The following is a 15,722-nucleotide window of genomic DNA, read 5'->3' on the forward strand; positions in this document are numbered from 1 at the left end:
GGGGGGGTCAGGTCAGGTCAAAACATAGGAGGAAGGTTTCTCTTAGATTAAACTGTTGTGATAATTTAAGCAAGAGGGAGGATCAGATCCTCTAAGCTCACAAAAATGTTTGAGGAAACACCCTGGTTTCTACCACCAAAGGTCAAAGGTCATACACCAAGTGGTGAGATTGCAAAAATTATTTTGCATCTGTGAATGTGTGTATTTGTGCTTTTGTATGTGTGTGCATGTGAATGTTTGTATTTCTGAATGGATACAGTATGTGTGTTAGATATTCATATTTGACCCAGAAAATTTGGTCCTGAGAATGAAACATCTTTAAAAGCAGATGTTGATTTTCTGTTTAACCGCTCATTTTGGTAGATATGCTTTATTCGATCTTTTTTTCTGTAAAACTCTTTGAATGACCTTAAAGGCCTTGCCTTAAACTGTGAACCTTTCCTGTCACAAAAAAATTCCAGATGGTGAAGACTTTGTCTGAACAGGGAACTCTGGGAAATTTTAAGAGAGCGGAAAGGTCATGAGAACCACAGAGCATACACACATGTCCATGTACACACACTAAACCACAAGCGCACGTACACACACATCCACAATCTGTCGCTACAGTTCCACTTCAGCTTCTGCTTGTCTGAAGCTCATCTGTGTTGCATTCACTGACCTGGAGGTAAAACTGCTGCTTTGCCTTCAAAGTCACACCAACACTTTGGGTTTCAGAAACATGAACTCTGATTGCCCAAACTACAATTGTTCTGGAACTGACATGTAGTCTGAAAAAAGAATTTCTACATATTTCACCACTTTTCTGCTTTTCACATGTTGGTCTAAAAATCAGCTTCAGAGGCTTGTCTGGTTTTTATTCACTTTGAACGTTGATATTTGCTTGTTGATGACTGCTGAGGTGACGTCCCTCTCTGAGGTCACTTCTTGTTTGGGCCAGAAACCACAGGAAGCTGGATCTGACCATGTTGAGTGGGGTGAGTCTGACTCGGTGTTCTAATATGTGAACACGATGATCGCGGAGACGTTGTTCTTGTTTGGAAACTTTGATCTTATCACTGAAACACTGAACCTTCTGAAGAACCTTCTGTCTTCACAACAGATCATGATTAACCCTGTGACCTGTCCATCCTGGGGAGCATTACTGTCCCCAAATTCCATGTGCTCCCAGAGGAGCTTTGAGGAGCTGGTCATGAGACCTTCAAGTTTCTTCTCCTTGAAACTTCTATCTCGGCGGCGGGATGCCATAGTCCTCCCCACTTCACCCTGCGATCAGATGGTTGTGGCTGACTTGACTTTGGATGACAGGACCTGCCTGAACCTCCTCTTCAGTTCCTGCATGTTGGGAGATTTGGGTCTGGCCAGGTGGAGGCCTCCCCTCCTTTTCTCTCCATTCCCCCCTCCTAGTGCTCGGACCACCTGGTGGACAGGGGAGCAAAAACTCAGATCTGTGGTTTCTGCCAGAGCCTCTACAAGTCTGTTGAAAGTCCCTGACTAATGTTCTTCAGCTATATTTATCGTTAACCCCATGGAGATCCAAGCAAAGACAGACAGAAGTAGAACGAGGAACTCTATTAGTTTAATGACAGGATCTGGTTTCAGTTAAAGCTCTGAATGACACTCAGGATGTCAGAGGAAACTTATCAGATTTCCTGAAAAACATCTAAATAAGTCTGGTGGATTCCAAACAGTGGACATCCTGCTGGTCAGGCTGAAGGTAAACAAGCTGTATCAGCAAAGAGAGATAAGATCCCACCTCCTGACAGAGATGCAGGAAGGCGGCATGGACTCCCTCGTGGTTTTCTCTGGCAGACACCTCGAAGTAAACTCCTCCTGTGGGTGGAGCAGAGGTCACATAAGGACTGGAGAGCACTGCAAGGATTGAGATCAAATCAGTGTTGACCATACAGTGTGGTAGAATCTGGATAGCTTGATCAGATCCTACATCGGAATTTGCTCAAATCTGGAAGAGGACCAGCGTGGGGGTTTGGTTCCTTCAACATTCCCATAACTACATTCACACCACCCACAGCAACGCAGGTTCGAGTCAGCACTTCCAAGGAAAAGTCTATGTGAACATGCTTATGGCTACGTTCACACTGCAGGCTGAAACGACCCAATTCCGAAATTTTGCCCCTAAGCGGCCCAATTCCGATCTTTTCATGACAGTCTGAATGACACAGATCCGATCTTTTCAATTGCGACCCAGGCCCCGTGGGTTTGCCGTCCTGATTCTGAATTGTAGCCGTTCTTTTCAATTGCGACCGCCGTCTGACCGGCCAGGCGACTTGATTCCGAACCGTACGTCATCGACACGCAACAAACGTCATCATTGTGCGTTGAAGTAGGCGGGAACGAGAACGTAAACATCAACCATGGTGGACGATGCTGCTGAGATCAGTCAGTAGAAGGGAAGGGAGGTCACTGATTGGATTAATATTTGGGGTGATCGCTCTTTTCAGGCCAAACTCCAGGGCTCTGATCGCAACTGGGCGGTTTTTGAAAAAATTTCCAGATAAATGGCAGAGCGTGGTGTTGAACCTTTCCCGCGATGACTTTTTTTTCTTTCTCCCCTTCCGACCGTGCTCAGAAGCGCGGGGGACCCGAGGCGATCCTCCTCCTCCTCCCTGTTCTGACCCTTAGATTCTCCAGAACGGGTTGATAAAGAGTCCATAGCATTTATTCTGGGGGAAACCTTCTTTTATTAGCGTCATCTTTCCTCCGTAACACACAACATGAATGCGCGCACACACTGCCCCCCCCCCCTATTCTCTATCGCGGCACGCGCTTGCACACACACACACACGGGGCGCGCGGCCCCAACACATGCACATTTCCTTTCCACAACAATGGTTACAGACGATCCCGACTCCATTGCCTTCTTAAAATGAGAAGATTGTAATTGTGCTGCTCCTTCGTGAAAATAAATTTATTATTACAAAAAGAGCTCCGCTTTTGACAACACTGTTGTTGACATCCATTGTTAACGTTGGCTCCGCAAACAACAAGTGACGTCGTTCACCGTTGAGTATTCTTCTGGCTTCTGCGCATGCGGGTCTCGTTTGGGTCGTGTCACGGTCACACTGGAGATCACAAAAGTTCGGATTTACTTGGAAATGTGAACGGTCTAGCAAACAAATCAGATTTTTTCAAAAAATCCGAATTGAGCATTAAGCCCTGCAGTGTGAACGTAGCCTATATGCGCGTTTCCGGCTTCCGTGTTCGCGTTTACACATTTTTTCGAGGTCTACGTACGAAACGCACAGCTGTTTGAGAATTTGTCATGGAGGAGAAATGAATAATTGCGGTTTGTGTTCGGATAGAATTATATGTCACAAAGCCTTACGTGTATCGGAATAGAGCGTGGAGCAAGATTCCCCAGATGTTCACTGGTTCAACATTTTATACCAAACCTCTTCCAAATGTAGGCGGCAGACATGCATGGAAGGGATTCTGTAGCATAATTAAAAATAAAAGTCAAAACCAGAAATGCTTTTTCATTTTCAAAATGAAGCTGCATTTTTAGATTTGATGCAGCTTTATTTTGAAAATGAAAAAGCATTTCTGTTAATTCATTTTAATTGTCAAATTAGACATTTCTAAAGGAATTTTGCTACAGAGAACTTTTTGAAAATAAAATGTCAAAAACCGTTTTCTTTATCATTTTAATTAAGTGACAGAATAAGCTGTGTTGAGGAAGAAAATAAAAAAGCATTTAGGCGGATTGCTTTTTCATTTTAATTGTGAGTAAAAAAATGCAGATTCATTTTGAAAATGAAAAAGCATTTCTGGTTTTGACTTTTAATTTTAATTATGCTACAGAATCGCTTCCATAGACATCCACTACTAAACAGAAGACCAAAAAAAGGAGACGAAGCCCTTCCCTGCTTGTCCAGTCAGAACACTAATTAAGGACACAATGATTATCCATTATACAATATTGGAAGTGGAATTCCCAACCAACCAAGATGGTTGGAAATCGGTGGCTAAAGAGTCTGGATTCCAGCTCAAACCTCAGAGACACCTGGGTTCCAGCCTTTGGATCCATACCTAGAAGAACCTCCATGATCCAGCTTAGATTTTTACCAACTGACAGGACTAAGTGAAAAACACAGTTTTGAAAAATACTGGATCTCTTCAGTTTCATGAACTTCTCACAAAATATTTATACGTCACTTTTGATCATCAGAAGATACCGAGCCTTCCCTCTGTTACAAGAAAATTTGGGCCACATAGAAGATGATATGGAAGAGGTGAATGTGTGAACTCTGCTTCAACATGAACTCATTGGTGACAGGAAGTTGTCCCAGAGCTGAATCAGAAGCAGGACAGAGCGGCATACCCAGTGATGCTGCTAACGTCTCGCCTTCGTCTGCTGACACCTGCCTTGCTCGCAGTAAGTCGCTCTTGTTGCCAACCTGCAGAGGATCACAGCGTATTTCCATGGGTTAAAGCACACAACCAGGGTCGGTTTGCATAAGGATAACAAGTATTTGGATGCGGGACAAAAAAGTATTTAGTCAGCCACCATTTATGCAAGTTCTCCCACTTAAAAAGATGAGAGAGGCATGCTATTTTCCTCATAGTTTAACCTAAACTATGAGAGACAAAATGAGAAAAAAAAATCCATAAAATCTCTTTGTCTGATTTTAAAAATGCATTTGCAAATTATGGTGGAAAAGAAGTTTTTGGTCAAAAACAAAAGTTCAACTCAGTACTCTGTTATATTCTCTTTGTTAGCAATGACAGCAGTCAAACGTTTTCAGTAAGTCTTCACAAGGTTTTCACAAACTGTTGCTGGTATTTTGGCCCATTCCTCCATGCAGATCTCCTCTAGAGCAGTGACATTTTGCGGCAACACTGACTTAAAATTCCCTCCAAAGATTTTCTTTGGGGCTGAGACCTGGAGACCGGCTAGGACACTCCAGGACATTGAAACGCTTCCACGAAGCCACTCCTTAGTTATCCGGGTGTTTGGGATCGTTGACATGTTGAAAGACCCAGCCACCGTTTAAGCTTCAATGCCCTAGTTGATGGAAGGTTTTCACTCAAAATCTGACAATACCTTTGCTATTGTAGAGTTTGTAGTGTGACTGTTTGAGGTTGTGTACTGGTGTCTTTTATATAGATAACCAGTTCAAACAGGAGCCATTAATACAGGTAACCAGTGGAGGACAGAGGATCCTCTTATAGAAAAAGTTACTGGTCTGTGAGAGCCAGAAATTTTGCTTGTTTGAAGGCAACAAAATACTTATTTTCCACCATATTTGCAAATAAACTCTTTAAAAATCGGACAATGTGATGTTTTCCAGATTTTTTTTTGTCATTGTGTCATTTTCTACTGATCATGAAACTTAAAAAAGGGTTTTCTCAAATACTGACCAGAATGACAGGTATGTTTCCAGAGGGGTGAATGCGCCTGACATGCTGGTACAAAGGTTGGATGGTTCTGTAGCTGCTATGGTCTGTAATGGAAAAAACCAACACATATCCATCTGCCCAGTAGATTGACCTGGAAGTGAGATCATGAAGGTCAGTCAGAGGAAGTCTGCAAATGAAGACATAGTTCAGTTTGTGCATCTGACCTGTTGATCTGCTCCTGGCAGTACAGGCCTTCAGGATTATCCTGGAGAGCACAAAGAAAAACTGTTTCACACTTTGAATGCTATATTATCTATCATATTAGATTCAATTTGTAGTACATTGTTCACTGACGAAATCTCAAAGTGCAACAAAAAACAATTCCAATTGTTAATAGCTGCATTAAAATAAGACAATACATGAGCCACAGTGATGGGTTTTGTTCTGGGGAGTGTGAGGAGAGTGGAATCGGTCAAACACAAGGATCAAAGGATAGCTGGTTGAGTGAGAAATTATTTTTAGCCCAGTAAAGCCCATTACATCAAAGAATTGACAGAAAATTATTTTTTGGGACGGAAGATGTTTTTTAAACCCTTTGATGAAATCTACCAAAAATGTTCACTATATAATAGTCTATGAAGCAAAAACATTGACATGAGTGTTCAGGAAAAAAAGCATCTTATTTACCCACTGCCTTAAATTTGAAACACATTTGAATATGATGTAACTGTTTTATTTTTATTTTACTGGTGTAACGGTTAAAAAAAATAATTATAAACAAATGTTGCAATTTTTAATACATCAAGTAGTCATTTAAAAAATGAATAACATTAGATGGGTTTTTCTCAATAAAAAGTTTTGGAAATTAGCAAAACGCTTTCCCACCCAAATTGTTTTTGCGATTCCATGAAGGCAGCCATTTTGAAAAGCCCTTCTACTGCCCCTAGTGGAATGATAATGTACTACAGGGCAAAAAAACATGGACCAAGTTATATACAATAGTTTTAAAAGGAAAGTTTGGATCACTTTAATGAGATATGGGTCTCAGAAATGCATGTAACAAATATGATACAAATGGTTTTATAGGGTTAAAGATCCACTCTAATGAAACTTGTGTTTTGGGGCTTTTTAACATGTTCTTGTAGCATTTGTCTCATGATGGAGGACAAATATAAAGAAAATGGTATTTCTGAGTATTTTTTTATTCAAACCAAAGTAAAACAGGAGCAGATGAAGATATGCAGTTTAAAAAAGCTTGTAGTTGTTAGATATGACGTACAACGGCAAACCACAACCTCCTTGCGCTGCTCCATGATGCATCCACTTGCAAACAAATAGATCCATGCACGTTTTTGTTTTCCTTGTCTGAGCTGGAATCTGGCTCTAGAATGTAAGGCTGGATGGCTGCGATATTGCTTCACCATTTTTATTGCACCGCTAATGTTAGCTTGGGGGTGTGAGGAGCTAAAAGCTAGCAGGAGGGAGTATAAACAGATGAGTAACAGGAAACGGGGGCGGACTTCATCTCCGCCAACAATCCCACTCACTCTTCAGAGGTGAATTTCTAACAAAATCCTGCCGCTCTGCAGAAACTATGTCCGAGACATTTTTTTTTAATATTGTCTAAAAACAGCAAGATCATAGAAAAAGACCACTTGGAACCCTTTTACTATAGATCAAAAGATGACCAGACTGGGGCTTTAGGTTAGTGTGAGAGTTCCCATAGATGGATGAGGAGGAAGACTATTTATTTTGTTCTTGGAGACATGAGGAACCAGCAATTGACCTGATGGATGGTTGTGATGGGCTGTTTTCATCTGCTCCTCATGAGGATCCTGGGAGCCCTTTTTATGGATGTTTTATAGATTTTGTAAACTCTTGCTAGGGATTCTCATTAAGAAAACATTAAGGAATTCCAGCCTGAGGGAAACTAAAGCATCATAAGGTAGGCTGAGCAAGCTGCAGCTGTTTCACTTTCTTTTTTCTAGTTACTTTAGCTGACAATGATCACAAAAGTGAACTAACAGAAGTAAATGATTGTATTGAAGACACTTCTTGCCCCTGATTGACCCTTTTACTTATCACCTGAGAATGTTTCCTTGTCTTCCATTGACTGCAAATGAGAACTGGACTAAGTGAGTGTGACGTCATCCGTAGAATATATGCTTTACTTCTGGTTCAAACAAATTGAAGTCAATTCAGACGCCATTTTTCTGTGATACAGACAGCTCCACGTTGGAGCCAGAAGACGTCAGTAAGCATTTATTGGTATGAATTTGTCTGAGTCCTCATTTCTATGGCAACCACTTTCTCCAATTAGGAGTGAGCTTGTTGGAAATTCACAACCCTACCCTTGAATATAGGCTGGGGAAAACATGTCAATCAAACCCTTTGAACATTACTGAGCCATCTAATTGGTCAGTTTATAACTTGAGTAACTTGTAATAAAGAACAAATATTATGGGGAAAAAAGACGTTTATCAAGAACATGTAAAAAAGGTATCAGAGCATGAATGCTTATTCTGACCAATAGAATTTCTGATTATTGACTGAGTAACAGCTGTTTAATTCTCTTTAGAAGTCTATAGGATTTTGTTTATTTGGAACCAGCAAGTACTTCCTTTTTTGAATGCCAGAGGGGGGGTTACTCAGTCCAGTTCTCATATACAGTCAATGTTTCCTTGTAAAGACAACCCCCCCAACCACCCTCTGTGCACGTATGACAGGTTGAACTCATTAAGCCGATGTCCTTTCCCTGCTTCAAATGCATTCCTGGGATTTCTTTCAGAAACTTTGTACAGTCAGGAGAAGCAGATCAGAGGACATCAGCAGCTCTCTTTATTCTGCTCCCTCCCACATACACACACATACACACTAACACACCACCACCACTGAACACAGCAACAAGGGACAGATGACACCAGCTAGACTCAGCTGCAGACTCACACAGCAGTGGGGCACACCTCTAGGGTCAATGTGTGTGTGTGTGCGGGGGGAGGGGGGCATCTTGTCCAGTGGTTGTCTAACCTGGGCTTTGAACCAATTGGCTGACAGATTGTTCAACCGAGACCCCACCCTCCCCATTGTGCTTAGGGTTGATCTTACATGCTGTGAGTTTGAGGACTGGCGGTAAAACACGTGGCTCTCCAGCAGCTTTCAGACCCTGAAACACTCAGATCTTTAGTCTCGTTTGGACGGACGTTCACAGATAGATGATGTTCTGCAGGAGACTTCATCTGCCAGCAGAACTATGAAGATCTACTAGAGATGAGGATGGTTTGAACGCATGGATGCATTTATAGCTGCTGCACTCCTTTTGTATCTTTCAAAAAAGAAAAGAAAAGGAGATGTTGCTTTTAAAGTGGAAAAAGGCAGACTTAGAGGCAAAGCTCAGGAATGAAAAGGAGCTGAAACTTTTCATTTACTACAAGGTAGAAAACGGCAGAGTACTTCAAGTAGGATTGATGTCTAAAATCAAAAAATGTTTTTATTTAGAACGGCAGACAAGACTAAAATGAGGACGCTCAGAATTTTGAATGATAAAGAAGTTTTAGTGTTTGATTAAACGATATCACAAGATCTGGGATTCTCTGTTTGCACTAAAATCCAAATAAGGCAGACAAGTTCTCCTGAAGGAGACGTTTGAGGCTTTACACGTACCTGGAGAGCCACGCAAGGGGTGTCCTGAACCTGCAGGGACACCTCCTCCACATCCAGAGTCACCTTCCTGGAGTAAAGCGCGCCTGAAGACCCAGAGGGAGGGGTGATGATGAGAATGAAGGTTTGCTGTTTTCTGCAGCGCAGACACACACTCACACTCGCAGTCACCTGTGTTTGCTTCGTAATCCCCAATGAACCTCTTGGTCAGAAACCTGACGATCAGAGCTGTGGAGGAGAAACTGACTGAGTCACACTTGAAACAAAGACAAAGGGAAGAGGGCAGCAGCTGGGGCTGCTCATGAACCTCAGACCCATCAATTGTGAAGCTCAAGGAGGAGGTTTGGATGAAAAACAAGCCAAGGATTATTCACATTTCCATCCACTAGCCTAAACTCAGGGTGGAGGCGTCCCCACCTCCCTCTGCCGTTCTGCTCAAGATGGTTTCCACAGTGGCAACAAAACAGACACAGGTCAAACCTTACAAAAGAACAAAGACAGTCCTTCATAAAATGCTTATTCAATGCTAATTGGTGCACACAAAATACTAATAAAATGCAGATTGTGCCAAAAAATACAAACCCAAAATATTAATTTATGTGCACAAAATGCTAATAATTTGCTAATAAATATCCTAATTAGTGGCAGAGAAAGCTAGAAATATGGTAATCTGTGCCCACAAACAACTCATTTTTGTTCATATAGTAATTTGGGACCATAGGGTGCTTAAAAAAATGCTAAATTGTGCCAAGAAAATGCAAGCGATATGCAAATCTGTGTTTACAAAATGCTCATTTGTGCACAAAAATTGCTAAGAAAATCCCAATTGTTGTGCACAAAAAGCTCATTAAATGCTAATTGGTGCCTACAAATTACAAATTTGTGCGGACAAACTAATTTGCACCCACAACATTGCTAAAATTACGCTAATTGGTGCCATTAGAATAATTTGTGCCCAAAAAAATCTTAATTTGTGTGCATAAAATAATCTGTGCCCACAGAATGCTGATAAAATGCTAATTTGTGTGCACAAAATGCTAATTTGTGCCCACAAAATGCTAAATTGTGCCTATGAAATAATCATTTTTGCTCATATATTAATTTGGGCCCGCAAAATGCTAAAGATGTGCTAATTTGTGGGCAAAGAAATACCAATTTGGTACCCACAAAATGCTAATTTTTGCCCACAAATTGTTAATGTGTGCCTACAAAATAAAAATTTGTGAGCAAGACAATAATTTGAGCCCACAAAATGCTAAGAATTTGTTAATTTGTGCCCAATGGTAGCAAAATGGTAAATGGTGTGCACAAAATCTATCATCCGTGATCTTCTTAACCTTGTCCTGAGCATACCTCGTGGCCTAAGGCAGGGTGCAGCCTGGACAGGTCGCCAGTCTGTCGCTGGGTGGTGTGCACAAAATGCTCATGACATTCTAATTCATTAATAGAAAATAATTTGTGGCAACAAAATGCTAATTAAAGCGCAGAAAAAAAACATTAAATTCATGGTCGCAAGTTATTAATTAGGAGGGTAAGTTTTAGACACGCCCCCTCAGCTCTGTGAGTGGGCGTGTCTACCTGTAAAATAACTGTGACATTTCTGATCAATCCTATATTTCAGTGTTTTTCAACCTTTTCTGAGCCACGGCACACTTTAACCTTAAAAAAAATCCCGCGGCACACCAGGATCCAAAAATTAAAAAAAACAAAAAAAACGGAGAAACTCAGTCTGTATTGATCTACAGCCCCTCCACAATCTCACATGCATTTTTGAGATAATTGTGGCAGAAAAAGCTTGAAACTGCAGCTGTTTTTTTCTAAAAGATGCAATAAAAGTTAAGTTAGAAGATGTAAAAACAGTTTGATGTGTGTTCGTTGATTTCAAGACGTTTAACAACAGATCTCCTTGAGCGCTGTCACTCTCACAACCCAATGCATCATGGGAGATGTAGTGCATTAAACGGCCGGCGGAGATCGCGTCTATGAGCTTCCTTGTTTTGTTCACTTGTTCCACGGTCTGACATCGGATTCTGTGGAAAGCTGCACCGATAAAGACGAGCTTTAGCTGGTATTTTTGTTAGAACTGAGCGACTTTACGAGCTAAATCGGGACAAGGAAGTGAAGACTTTAACCACTTCTGATTGGTCAGACTGATGACATGTGATTAAGCTCCCCAAGAATGATTGGTGGAGACAGTTATAAGGACGGGACTTTTCCAAAATACAGCCGGAGTTGCAGCTGAATCGCGGTACGTCATTCTTATCAAAATGTCTTTAATAAAATTAAATAAACGCAAAGAAAAAGTATTTTACGATCTTTTATATTCCTAACTCCTCAGTGTTTTATCAGGGCCTGTTTGGATGAACAGAGAGCTGAAATCCTGGAGATGGGAAATGTTTAATTTTTCAGTTAATGAGGGCAATTTCCCACGGCACACTTGACCATCTCCCACGGCACACTAGTGTGCCGCGGCACACTGGTTGAAAAACACTGCTATATTTGACTAAAGGTGTGTGGGCCATGACAGCAGCTCTTTGTCGCCCCCTGCCGACGGTGGTGTGCGTGCGAAAACAAAACAAAAACAAAAAAAAAAGGAAAGAAAAAAAAACCGCCTGTATTTTAAGTGAAAATGTCTTAAAACCGCATGACCCAGCGTCTCTGAGACCTGTTGGTCGGAACCTGCTCTCGTACCGGTTTTGCCAACGTTGCTGGCTCCCAGAACCGCGATCTTCACAGTCCGGGCGGGCGCGCTGTCCGGCAGCGGGAACTCCGGGATGGGGACCAGCAAGAAGTTGGCGGAGCCGCTGCTCATAGTTCCCGGACCTGCGGTGAGCCGCATCGAACTCTCCTCCGCCCCCCAGCAGTGAGCCGCGTCCCGGGGAGGGGGTCAGTCCGTGCCGCTGAAAGCTGTCCTCCCGCGCCTTAAGGCAAAATAACGACTAATTCCAGTTGTTTAGCGTCCCCGTGGCTGTTCAGTGAGTTTCCTCACGACGGGAAAAAAAAGACTTTCTGATCCTTGAGACAATCCCGGCTCCACTCGAGACAAGCAGTTTTTTTTGGAGGGGGGGGGGGTAAAGCCCATCCCTCATTTCCATTCGACCTTTTTTCTCAGCGCAGACAGCAGTTGGATCCCGTCAGAGCTGCTGTTTCCTTCGTGGGGAGGGCCGTGAACGCCACAGCTGGACCTTCATCCATCACAGCTTCGGAGTAGGTTGGGGGAGGGGGGTCACGTTTTGACCTTTTTCCCTGCAGTTGTGGGTCTAAGAAGATTTCCCTCTGAAGGAAGTCGAAGCATGGGATTTTAGCTCTGTTTCAAGCTCATATCAGTGATTCACAAACTTCCTCTGTAAGGATGCACGCTCTTCTGTCTGTGGGGGTGAAGCCCAGAATTCCTCTGCAGAGATGTCGCTCAGAATTATCCATGAAGGTTTTTCCAAAAATTCCTCAGAGGGGATGTTGAATGAATATTTATTTCTTTTGGAAGTGACCAGAGCATAAGCGGGATAATGGCCTCAAAGTGTGCATGAACAGAAATTAATGCGCTTTATGTCGGACAGTTCATGCTTCCACGGTGTGCATTAATTACTGATAATGCACACTTCGTCAGCCATTATCTTTTACTTAGTTTATTTTCTAACACTGACAGAATTTTTATTTTGGAAAACAGCTGGATTCTGTTCATCACATCTGTCTGTCTCCTATTTGGAAAGCTTCTTTAAGGAGAAAAGAGTCAGCGAGGAAACCAAAGAAGAGCTTTCAACTTCAAAGGAACATAAAGCTCCTGTTTACAGACAAAACTGGGAGTTTTCCTCCAAATACAGATTTATTGAGACAGATGTTCTCATGGACTAGAAGCTGCTCTGCTTGATACGCGGCGACTGACTTTCAAATGTTTCACACACGCAGATAATGAAGTTGCAAACATGATGGATTAAAGTGTTTTATTATATTTAGAAAATACCAGTTTTACTACGGTTGTGTCATTTTATTTTGCTTTATCCGTCACACCTTAAAAGTTCAATGCGGCAGAAGTTAGCTTCCAAGTTCTAGAACCCATTGATGTTAAAGGGAAAATCTTCATCACAAAGTTTAAACCAGCTGCAAATCTTTTACAGAAAATGAAGATTCAATCAAATAGAGTTCTTTCTGATTTGTGGAAACCTGTCAAAAGAAAATTTATGAATTTTCCTTCGGCATGGTGGTGTTCTATGAAAAAACTTGTAATGTATTCTTTACTTATCAGAAACAATTTCTTGAAATCAACAATTTTGTTTCATCTCTGTCATCTAAAAAAATTGACTAATGTTTTCTGATTTTTTTTAAACAAAATTTCTTGTAATGGCATTTTAATTTAAAAAATAAGTTTTCAGAAACAGATTTGTGAAAATATTGTTCTTCCATTAAACTGGTCCGTGGCCTGAAAAAGGTTCTGGATTCTATACAGCTCTGTAGGTTTCTGTGTCAAACTTCCTTTTCTAATCCTAAACTTCTACCTTTTCTCTGATCTTTTCTTTGACCTTTTCTTATATCAACAGTACCGATAATCTAATTTCCACCACGGGCTGTGGGTCACCAACCAAATGTACTGGATTGTGCCCACCTGTGTTTGCATGGAAAGGACTCTTCACCAAAAACAATGGAAGCATTTCTGTTGCATAATCAAAATTAAAAGTCAAAACCAGAAATGATTTTTCATTTTGTTTGTTGACTCAAAAATTAAATGAAAAATCAATCCGCCAAACAGTTTTTTCTTTTTTGTCTTCAACACAGCTCATTCTGTCATTTTAATTAAAACTACAAAGAAAATTGTATTTGACATTTCATTTGTTCTCTAGTAAGGCTACGTTCACACTGAAGGCTGAAACGACCCAATTCCGATTTTTTTGCCCCTATGGGACAACGAGTGACGTCGTTCACCGTTGAGTACTCTTCTGCACATGCGGGTCACTTCTGGGTCATTTCATGGTCACACAGGAGATCACAAAAGTTCGGATTTAATTGGAAATATGAAGGGCCTTGCAAAAAAACGTTTTTTTTCAGAAAATCGCAATTGAGCATTAAGCCCTGCAGTGTGAACATAGCCTAAATGTGTAGCAAAATTTAATTAGAAATATCTAATTTGACAATTAAAATGGATTAACAGAAATGCTTTTTCATTTTAACGATGTAACTACATTAATTGACTCAAAAACAAAATAATAAATCTATCCTCCAAAATGTTTTTTCATTTTCTACTTAAACATGTCACATTATATGACTTAATTAAAGTGAAAATACTAAGAGGGGATTGCATTTTCGTTTTCACATCCCCTCGCAAAAAGTGTAGCATAATTAATTTTCAGTCAGCATTTCCAGGGGGAGGTGGGGCGATGATGTCAGTGCTCACTCAGTGTGGCCGGCTGGATGCTCCACATGAGCCAGGCATGTCTCTGAGCAGTGCAGCCGGACTCGTAGCTTCGTGTTTGCGGGCAAGGTGTTGTATGGTGCCTCTGGCAGCGCTCCTCCCCCTCCCCTCTCTGCTCTGTTCCTGATGAGACCAGCTGTGACCACTCACCTCATCAGCCTGCTGCCTTCTTAACCCGTGTGCTATCTTAGATGACCTCACCCTTGCATTGACGTGTTATTCCTACCATGACAAAGGTGGATAAAGTGGAAAGATTTCATGTAATCCATGGACACCAGTGAGGTTCACAAATCATTGAAGAAAAAAGGTTCAGCGCACTGTCTAGTGGGTCTAGATGACCCAACTTCCAATGTTAAAGTGCCAAGGATAGCAAAAGGGTTACGGAGATCCAGTTCAAGTATTCATCCCCAGTTCGTTGTTCCTCTACGGTGCATTGTCTGTTCGCCTCATGTATCTTGTTCATGCCTGCCTTTCTCTTGCTAATCTTCTCCTTATCTCCTCCTCTTCTCCTCGCCTCATCTACAGGAAAAGATATCCCATGAGAGCTCACCTGGTTAACGTCATCATTCTATGCTCCTCGTCTTCGCCTTGGATCCAGCTCAAGTCAAGCTCTCCTGATCTGCCACTGCCGAACCCTGCAGCCTCGCCTCGCCTCCTAGTCAAGATTCCTGAACCTCGTCATACTATTAACCATTTGAACTCTGCTTTCAAGTTTTCCATTGAACTCTCTGGTTGTAAATTAAATCATCCTACTTACTTTACACTCTTCTGGGTTTTCTTCCGGGTTCCAGCATCTGGGTTTGCCAAGTCAAGTGATATCATGACACAGGGGAGTGTGCTTTGTTACAGGGTGTCTTCCAGAGGAGGCTTTGGACCAGAGTCTATCCGGCTACTTTGCACGAAGGAGCTGCCGGACACAGGAGAGCCGTGTCTCCCGGGAGAACTGTGTCTCCGAGCAAAGGAGCAGAATGAGTACAGGATGCTGCTCCGCAGTCCTGAGAAACCGTGTAAACAAACATGTGAATTTGTGTTTCCAGTCGTGTCCAGACAAAATAAAGACTGATGTTATTCCCACATATCCACATGCATCAAAGACAGGGGAGCATATGGGGCATGCGTCCACATAAAAAACACCCCCCTCACACACACAAAAACACACACAGACATAAATGCACATAATAAAACGTCACATCCACTCCTCCTAAAGCTATCTAAACACTCACACAACACTTTTAGGTACTCGGGGGCGGGCTCCATCCACTTGCCACCGAGGAACTCTTCAACTACCTTGGTGACTTCA

The 15,722-nt window shown here is 41.8% G+C and overlaps 1 protein-coding gene and 1 long non-coding RNA gene across 2 annotated transcripts; one reads left to right on the top strand and one right to left on the bottom strand.

The window, feature by feature from the left end:
• Positions 1–351: 351 nt before the first annotated feature.
• rasl11a (RAS like family 11 member A) lies at positions 352–12,133 on the bottom strand. Its single transcript, XM_023948863.1, has 8 exons — positions 11,710–12,133; positions 9,190–9,246; positions 9,022–9,104; positions 5,586–5,626; positions 5,383–5,512; positions 4,343–4,418; positions 1,757–1,833; positions 352–1,419 (listed from the first exon to the last, which is right to left on the bottom strand). Exons 1-8 carry the CDS (start codon positions 11,855–11,857, stop codon positions 1,273–1,275), a joined length of 759 nt encoding a protein of 252 aa, XP_023804631.1. The 5' UTR covers positions 11,858–12,133; the 3' UTR covers positions 352–1,272.
• LOC110017055 lies at positions 12,114–15,178 on the top strand. Its single transcript, XR_002292366.1, has 2 exons — positions 12,114–12,225; positions 14,948–15,178. It is a non-coding gene; the product is annotated as an uncharacterized LOC110017055 (long non-coding RNA).
• The last annotated feature ends 544 nt before the right edge of the window (positions 15,179–15,722 follow it).

This window comes from Oryzias latipes, chromosome 18 (assembly GCF_002234675.1).
Source record: "Oryzias latipes chromosome 18, ASM223467v1".
Lineage (NCBI taxonomy): Eukaryota > Metazoa > Chordata > Actinopteri > Beloniformes > Adrianichthyidae > Oryzias > Oryzias latipes.

Bases quoted from the DNA above. Each gene is read 5' to 3' on its own strand.
- rasl11a (XM_023948863.1), bottom strand. From the start codon at position 11,857: ATGCGGCTCACCGCAGGTCCGGGAACTATGAGCAGCGGCTCCGCCAAC. The intron at 5,627-9,021 runs GTACGTGTAAAG...TGTGCTCTCCAG, and splicing joins CCCCTTGCGTGGCTCTCCAG to GATAATCCTGAAGGCCTGTA. The intron at 1,420-1,756 runs GTGGGATCTTAT...CCTGTCCACCAG, and splicing joins TCCTGCATCTCTGTCAGGAG to GTGGTCCGAGCACTAGGAGG.